At 37.9% G+C, this 9483-nt stretch overlaps 1 protein-coding gene across 1 annotated transcript in view; it reads right to left on the reverse strand.

The window, feature by feature from the left end:
- KIF6 (kinesin family member 6) overlaps window positions 1-9483 on the reverse strand; it is a 463572-nt gene that overhangs the window by 340449 nt on the left and 113640 nt on the right. The window contains exon 6 of the mRNA XM_040645113.1: window positions 2568-2697. Coding sequence (XP_040501047.1) covers window positions 2568-2697 — 130 coding nt within the window. The remainder of the gene's footprint in view (window positions 1-2567; window positions 2698-9483) is intronic.

Here is a 9483-nt window from a genome sequence, read left to right on the forward strand (position 1 = left end):
CACAAACCAAAACATTGGAAAGCAAAACAAGGTATTTGGAAATTAAAAAAAAAATACACAAAACATTCTTTAAATGAAAATAATAATTCCAGTTCTTAAACCATATTAAATGTAGGAATAAGCTCAACCTATATACGATAGTCTATTGAAAAGCATTCATGCAGAACTGCAAAAAAAGGAAAAAAAAACAGCAAAACTAAGGACACATGAATAACCAATGTCAGCATCACCCTTTCACTATCTGTGAATTGGTTTCCATTTATTAGTATCTTATATCTAAGGCAGTAAGTACATTCTCGAGTAGAAATGGACAGGAAGAAAAAGTCATTTGATAGAGATTTTCTCAGACTTCTTATCCTCCCAGCTTACTATCCTCACCACGGCTTGCTATCAGAGACAAAGTAAAACACAGAACTCAGGAAGCATGCTTTAAAAAGGAAAGTGCCAGGAATATACAATGGGGAAAAGACAGTCTCTTCAATAAATGGTGCTGGGAAAAGTGGATGGCTACATGCAAAAGAATGAAATTAGACACTTTCTTACACCATACACAAAAATAAACTCAAAATGGATTACAGACCTAAATGTGAGACCTGAAACCATAAAAACTCTAAAAGGAAACATAGGCAGTAATCTCTTGGACATTGCCCTTAGCAACATATTTATGGATATGTCTCCTTAGGCAAGAGAAACAAAAGCAAAATAAACTATTGGGACTACACCAAAACAAAAGCTTTTGCAGACAAAAGAAACCATCAACAAAACAAAAAGGCAACCTAGTGAATGGGAGAAGATATTTGCAAATGATAAATCTGATAAAACGTTAATATCCAAATACATAAAGAACTGATAAAAGCTCAACACCCAAAAAACAAATAACCTAATTAGAAAATGGGCAGAAAGCATGAACAGACATTTCTCCAAAGACATACAGATGGCCAACAGACACATGAAAAGATGTTCATCATCACTTAGCATCAGGGAAATCCAAATCAAAACTACAATGAGATAGCACCTCCCACCTGTCAGAATGGCTAATATCAAAAAGACAAGAAATAACAAGTATTGGCAAGGATGTGAAGAAAAGGGAACCCTTGCACTGTTGGTGGGAATACATACTCATGCAACCACTGTGGAAAACAATATGGAGTTTCCTTAAAAATTAAAACTAGAACTACCATATGATCCAGTAATTCTACTACTGAGTATTTACCCAAGAACTACAGAAATACTATGAAAAGATTTAGGCATCCCTATGTTTATTAGGCATTATTTACAATAGCCAAGATATGGAAGCAACCCAAGTATTTATCAATAGATGAATGGATAAAGAAGATGTGGTATATAGAATCAATGGAATATTACTCAGCCATTAAAAGAATGAGATCTTGCCACTTGCAACAACATGGATAGACCTAGAGGGCATCATGCTAATTAAAATAAGTTAGAGAAAGACAAATCCTATGTGATCTCACTTAGATGTGGAATCAAAAAACCAAATGAACAAATAAAACCAAACAGACACTTAAATACAAAGAACAAACTGGTGGTTGCCAGAGGGGAGGTAGATGAGGATGGGCAAATTCAGTAATGGGAGTTAAGGGTACAAACTTCCAGTTATAAAATAAATAAGAGATGAAAAGTGCAGCATAGGAATATAGTCAGTAATACAGTAGTAACATCACATGGTGCCAAGAGTGACCACACTCATTGTGGCAAGCACTGAATAACATATAGACTTGTCAAATCACGATGTTGTACTCCTGAAACTAATATAACATCAAATGTTAACTATACTTCAATTTAAAAAAACAAAAACAAAAAGGAAGTGCCAGTAACAGTAGTAAGCTATTCATCTGGGGAACTGTTCCCACCCACCCCACACCCATTCCTTTACTTCAATGTCACTGGGTAAGAGCTTTGTGACTCTCCATGTCAGTCAGTAACTAATTGGGGTCAGGGCCTCTGACCAAGTTTAGTCGATCCTGGCTCCTGTCTAGGGTTTCCAGGTGAAATACAGGCACCCAGTTAGGTTCAAATGTTAGATTAACAGTAAGTAAGTTTTAGTATAAATATATCCCAAATATTGCGCTGCGGCTTTCCACTACACTCCATAGCAGTATTTGCAGATCGCAACAACAGCTGCAACTACATACAGCACTTCTCATGTTCCATGTATTGTTCTAAATGCCATATAAATATTAATTCCTGAATACAGGAAAATATATGGATATGTAAACATCGCCAATATTTGGCTGATCTGAGGTTAGGAATAATGAACTGTGCATTTTTAAATTTCAAAAATTATGCAACAATTCCTATGATTAAAAAACTTATCTGCAAACTAATTTGTATAAAATTGAAAATATAGAAGTTAAGAGTCTAGATTTCAGTCCACACTCATTAACTAAGTTGAATGACCTTGGGAAAGTCTCAATTTTCTGAATCTAGGTTTTCTTATCTGTAAAATGAGATTTGGATGAGATTGTTTTTAAGTTTGTGCTGTCCCTAAAATTCTATTAGATGTTATAATATGGAAAAACAGCTTGCAGAGAAAAGTTTATTACCTCTGCAATCATTCTGTTGGTGTCTCCTAAGAAAAGCAGATTCAGAGCTTCTTCCTCTGTGGCTGCCTGATGGAGAGACAGATTTTTCAGGTGAATGTTCTGATCCGGGTCCTCAAATATTGTCACTTTCCTAGGAAAATGAGAAGCAACAAAACAAGGTACTTTGAGAATGAAAAGAACTTGAAGTTTTCTAACAGGTTTATTTTTAAAAAGCTGTATAGTACTACATCTTGAACTTATAAAATCAAACAATACACAAGACACCAAAAGTACTGGACTGACATCAAATACTGACATTCACTTGACAGTACGATAAATAGTTTGGGGGCTGAAAAATATATCCAAGCTCTAATTCAAGGCCATCTGTCTTTGAATCATCGGATCATTAAATCATACTATTCTTGCTGAATTAAAAATGCAAATAGATAACCTTCTACCTATGTATCAAGAAAGTTGGCTACATTTTTTTCTCTGTCATAATTCAGTTTCTTACATAGGTAATGCACTAATTCTTATTCTTCTAATTTTCCCTTTTGTTCAATTTCATATCACTTTCAATTTACATGACTTTCAAACTGGTTAGCTCATCAATTTAAACATGCTAGAAATTGAAGTATCTATCATCCCTCAGGAGTTATTACCTTGTCTAGCTTTCTTATCAAGATGAATTTTAAAATTCTCAAGAAGTCTTATAATAAAGTTTTAGTTTGTCATTATTATTTTTATGTCCATCAAATGTATAATGTGTTTCTTGATCCTTTTTTTTTTTTACAACATACATTTTCCCTCCATTACATCCTTACCAACAAAAGCTTTAGGTCTGGAATTATGTTCATGTATTACAACTGCCTTCATGGGATGCCAACATCATTTCCTCCCCAAACGAATCTTAATCCTGTTTCCAGAGTTGGTTTGTCAATACTCTCCTTGGAGTCCTTTTAGGACTTTCTGCAACTGAATACAATGTGAACTCCTTATACTCTGCTTCAAAGGCCCACCGATTCAAGCAATAAAATTACTTCTGACTCTCGAGTTTTGCCTCCTTGATTTTCTTAAGAATTGTTGGAAAAGAAAATCTTATAATTCACTAGTATTGCCAAAAGTACCTCGGTGTATCTGCACTTGCTTAATGCATTTGAAAATGATGATAAGTGAAGGCTGGCATCATCTAGCATTACTTCTCTTTTAAAAGTATAAATAACCAAGGGACGTGTGTCACTTGTCTATTTATAAAAACACATCTAGAATACCTTAAAAATAAAGATTTTGCAAATATCATTATTTTTCAGCCTTCCCTTTGGTAAAGAGGTTATCTGGGCTTTCAGATTGGTTTGTGGGTATACTAATTGGAAAGAAAATGTAGTCCTACCACAGCACATCTGTGACCAATATGTCACTAATAGCGTAGTCCTTTGCCAAGTTTTGGGCTCCTTTTTCTCTCCTTCAACAATACCAACTAAGATGGAAAAGATCTCTTCCTATGTGAAAACAAATGTATTTTATTTATTTTTCAACAAGACTCATAAGTGAGCTTATTAAAAATGCTTAAGAGTTGAAAAATGCTTGGAAAACATGAAGGCATTTTTAACTGAAACGGATGAATTGTGTTCTATTTTTAGGAACCCTCTCTATTCCTTAAACTTTAGATCCACCCTGACTTTCTAAAGTGCTCAAGAAGGTTTAGTAAATTCAGTCACTAGGGACACAGAAGTCAGAATTCTTCCTAAATCCACAGATTCTGGATGCAAGAAATTAAGTAATACTGGAAGGAAGATAAAAACAGGAAACAAGTGAGGAGATGGGTACATTCAAAGTGAAAATAGAAGGGAGTTCTTTTTTCAACCCGAGAGATAAACAAATTCTCCAACTCTGAGGCCAAGTCATCTGTGCTACACGTTGAATGGCCAAGCCAGAGACAGCACTATTTTGTGCAAGTTCAGAAAAGGGGAGGCTGGGGGAGCAGGAAATGATTCAAAGAGAATGCTCGTGTTCCTTGGGCACCCAAAGAATGCCAGGCACCAGCATTGTTTCATTTAATCCCAGTTGTTCTCACCTTGGCTGCACACCACAGCGACCTGTAGAACTAAAAGCAAATAATAAAATGCTGAGGCCGGGTCCCGTCCTAAGAGATTTTGATTTGATGGTTCTGGGGGCCTGGTCTGGGTATCAGAGTTCATAAAAGCCGAGTGAGTCTAGCGTACAGTCAAGATTGAAAGCCACTAACTTCATCTTGAATATAACCCAACAAGGTAGATACATGGGGTGGAGATTTCTGGTTTCTTTATCTTTACTTTCAGCCCAGTTCCACCCAATGCCCAAAGGGAAGGTTGCTCATCTCACAGGTTGCAGGAAGTTACTCTTGAACTACACCTACTAACAGGCAAGGTCACTGCGAATTTTAAAAAGCTAGTCTTTTCACGGGAAGTTTCTTGTCTACCTCCTGACTTCCCCTACAGCTGGTGGGTAAACTAGTCATCTATCAGCCACAGCGATAACTAACGCTCAACTGGGGATTGTGATCTACCTAACCACCCATATGGTTTATAACACTACGATCAAAAAACCTAAGTGCTGGTAGGGACTCAAATACATAAATCTCTCACCATTACTTCACTGAAATAAGAAAGGCAGAAAATTACCAGGTGTGGAATTCTGAAAGTGTTCATTTGTTAGACAGCTTAAATGGGTCACTGATTTGAGATTAGACTTACATAGAATAGTTAGAAGCATCAGGTGGAAAATGTGAAATGTCATCAGAGCATTTGGCTAAGCTACTCCTCTCTTCTAAATCATTCAGAACCTTTGATCTCCAGTGCGGCGGCTTCAGAACTACTACAGTTCTACATTTACTTCAGGTCCTGTCCAGCTTTGTCACTTTGATCAAAATACAATCTGCACATCCCCCAGTTTTCTGTCAGGACTTTCAGCTGTCTTTTGTGACCCATCCCTATGCATCTCTCTGATGCTTTTCTGATATTATGTTTCCCTCATAATTTCTGATTTCTTGTCCATGGAGGTTTTGAAAAGTAAATAAAATAGCAGGTTGGCGTCCAATTTCGTTTGGCTTCTTTCATCGTTCTCTTTCTACTTAGGGCTCATCTGTGGCCACCCTATAAAGGCTCTACCTCTGGCATCCTTCTGGAATCTTCTGTGGTACAACTTTCTCTCTCAGTGAGGATCTCCCTTGCCAGTTCTTCTCCTCAGATTCTTTCCTGGTTTCTGCCCAATCCCTGGGCATGACGCTTAGTATTTCCTTCATAGCTCTGCCTGCCTTCACCGAAAATCCCTTTTGCACTAAAGCCTGACAGCCGTGTGTCAGCCCCACCCACTCTCATGCCTTTGCTCATGGCAGCCCAGATTGAGCCATGCCCTGGATACTAACTCTTGCCTCGGTGGGGTAATCTGGGAGTGAGAATGTTTTAAACTTTGCTCCTGGTGGAATGCATTTTCAAAGATGAGGGAAATAAGAACCATTAACAAGTGGGATTCATCCCTGGGATGAAAAGTGCTTCAACAGTCAAAATCGATCAGTGTTATAGATCATATCAACAAGAAAAGAATCAAGAACCATATGATCCTCTCAATTGATGCAGAAAAAGCATTTGACAAAATACAGCATCCTTTCCTGATTAAAACCCTTCAGATGGAATATTACTCAGCTATCAGAAAGAACGATTTCTCAACATTTGCTGCAACATGGACGGGACTGGAGGAGATAATGCTAAGTGAAATAAGTCAAGCAGAGAAAGACAACTATCATATGATTTCTCTCATCTATGGAACATAAGAACTAGGAAGATCGGTAGGGGAAGAAAGGGATAAAGAAAGGGGGGGTAATCAGAAGGGGGAATGAAGCATGAGAGACTACGGACTCTGAGAAACAAACTGAGGGCTTCAGAGGGGAGGGGGATGGGGGAATGGGATAGGCTGGTGATGGGTAGTAAGGAGGGCACATATTGCATGGTGCACTGGTTGTTATACGCAACTAATTAATCATAGAACTTTACATCAGAAACCAGGGATGTACTGTATGGTGACTAACATAATATAATAAAAAAAACATTAAAAAAAACCCTTCAGAGTGTAGGGATAGAGGGTACATTCCTCAATTTCATAAAAACCATCTATGAAAAGCCTACAGCAAATATCATTCTCAATGGAGGCTTCAGCTTTACCCCAAGATCAGGGCATGACAAGGATGCCCACTCTCGCCATTATTATTCAACACAGTACTAGAAGTCCTTGCAATAGCAATCAGACAACAAAAAGGGATAAAAGGTATCCAAATCAGCAAAAAGAAGTCAAACTGTCTCTCTCGAACAACATGATACTCTATATGGAAAACCCAAAGACTCCACCCCCAAACTACTAGAAGTTATAGAGCAATTCAGTAACATGGCGGGATACAAAATCAATGCTCAGAAATCAGTTGCATTTCTATACGAACAATGAGACTGAAGAAAGAGAAATTAGGGAATCCATCCCATTCACAATAGCACCAAAAACCATACTTTACCTTGGAATTAACGAGAGCGTAAAGGATCTATATTCCAGAAACTACAAATCACTCTTGAAAGACATTGAAGAAGACACAAAAAGATGGAAAAAGATTCCATGCTCATGGATAGGAAGAATAAACATAGTTAAAATGTCCATGCTACCCAGAGCAATCTACACTTTCAATGCCATCCCGATCAAAATACCAACGACATTTTTCAAAGAACTGGAACAAACAGCCCTTAAATTTGTGTGGAACCAGAAAAGGCCCCGATCTCCAAGGAACTGTTGAAAAGGAAAAACAAAGCTGGGGGGATCATGTTGCCGGATTTCGAGCTATACTACAAAGCTGTGATCACAAAGACAGCATGGTACTGGCACAAAAACAGACACACAGACCAATGGAACAGAATAGAGAACCCAGAAATGGACCCTCGGCTCTTTGGGCAACTAATCTTTGACAAAACAGGAAAAAACATCCAGTGGAAAAAGACAGTCTCTTCAATAAATGGTGCTGGGGAAATTGGACAGCTACATGCCAAAAGAATGAAACTTGACCACTCTCTCACACCATACACAAAAATAAACTCCAAATGGATGAAAGACCTTGATGTGAGACAGGAATCCATCAGAATCCTAGAGGACAGCATAGGCTGTAACCTCTTTGACATTGGCCACAGCAACTTTTTTCATGATACATCTCCAAAGGCAAGAGAAACAAAAGATAAAATGAACTTGTGGGACTTCATCAAGATAAAACGTTTCTGCACAGCCAAGGAAACAGTCAAAAAAACTAAGAGGCAGCCCATGGAATGGGAGAATATATTTGTAAATGACACTACAGATAAAAGACTGGTATCCAAGATCTACAAAGAATTTCTCAAACTCAATACACGAGAAACAAATAATCAAATCAAAAAATGGGCAGAAGATATGAACAGACACTTTTCCAATGAAGACATACAAATGGCTAACAGACACATGAAAAAATGCTCAAAATAATTAGCCATCAGGGAAATTCAAATCAAAACCACACTGAGATACCACCTTATGCCAGTTAGAATGGCAAAAATTGACAAGGCAAGAAACAACAAATGTTGGAGAGGATGTGGAGAAAGGGGATCCCTCCTACATTGTTGGTGGGAATGCAGGTTGTTACAGCCACTCTGGAAAACAGTGTGGAGGTCCCTTAAAAAGTTAAAAATTGAGCTACCCTATGACCCAGCCATTGCACTACTGGGTATTTACCCCAAAGATACAGACGTAGTGAAGAGAAGGGCCATATGCACCCCAATGTTCATAGCAGCATTGTCCACAATAGCTATATCGTGGAAGGAGCCGAGATGCCCTTCAACAGATGACTGGATTAAGAAGATGTGGTCCATATATACAATGGATTATTACTCAGCCATCAAAAAGAATGATTTCACAACATTTGCAGCAACATGGACGGGACTGGAGGAGATAATGCTAAGTGAAATAAGCCCAGCAGAGAAAGACAACTATCATATGGTTTCACTCATTTATGGAACATAAGAAATAGGAAGATAGGTAGGAGAAGGTAGGGAAGAAGAAAGGGGGGATAAACAGAAGGGGGAATGAACTATGAGAGACTATGGATTCTGGGAAACAAACTGAGGGCTTCAGAGGGGAGGGGGTGGGGGATTGGGATAGGCCAGTGATGGGTAGTAAGGAGGGCACGTATTGCATGGTGCACTGGGTGTTATACGCAAATAATGAATCATGGAACATTACATAAAAAACAAAGGATGTACTGTATGGTGAGTAGCATAACATAATAAAAATTTTTTTTAAAAAATACCCCTTAAAAAAAAAAGAAACAGTGCAGAGGATCATAGGGGAAGTGAGGGAAAACTGAATGGGAAGTAATAGAGAGGCAAACCATGAAAGTTATAAGAAGCAAACTGGGGGTTGGTGGAGATGAGGTGGGTGGGGATATGGGGTAATTGGGTGATGGGCATTAAAGACATGATGTGAGGAGCACTGGGTGTTATAAACAACTGATGAATTATTGATCTCTACATCTGAAACTATATCATATAGTATGATGTACTGTATGTTAGCTAATTGAATTAAAAAGAAAAAACAACTATAAAAGAGCAACAACAAAAAAACCCAAAGCCATTGTTTCTTTGTTGATTTTCTGTTTAGATGATCTGTCCTTTCATGTAAATGGAGTGTTACAGTCCCCTATTATTATCAATTAGTTCCTTTATGTTTGGTATTAACTGTTTTTTATATTTGGGTGCTCCTATGTGGGTGTATAAATATTTGCAATTGTTTTAAAAAAAAAAAAAGAACCATTAGCAAAAGTTTCTCCCCAAGTTGCTTCCTTCCTCGGCCTTTTCTTTCCCTCTCTCTCTCACAAATCAATAGCTATTTCCTGAATCCTTAGTCT

Source organism: Ursus maritimus, unplaced genomic scaffold (assembly GCF_017311325.1).
Source record: "Ursus maritimus isolate PB19 unplaced genomic scaffold, ASM1731132v1 scaffold_30, whole genome shotgun sequence".
Classification (NCBI taxonomy): domain Eukaryota; kingdom Metazoa; phylum Chordata; class Mammalia; order Carnivora; family Ursidae; genus Ursus; species Ursus maritimus.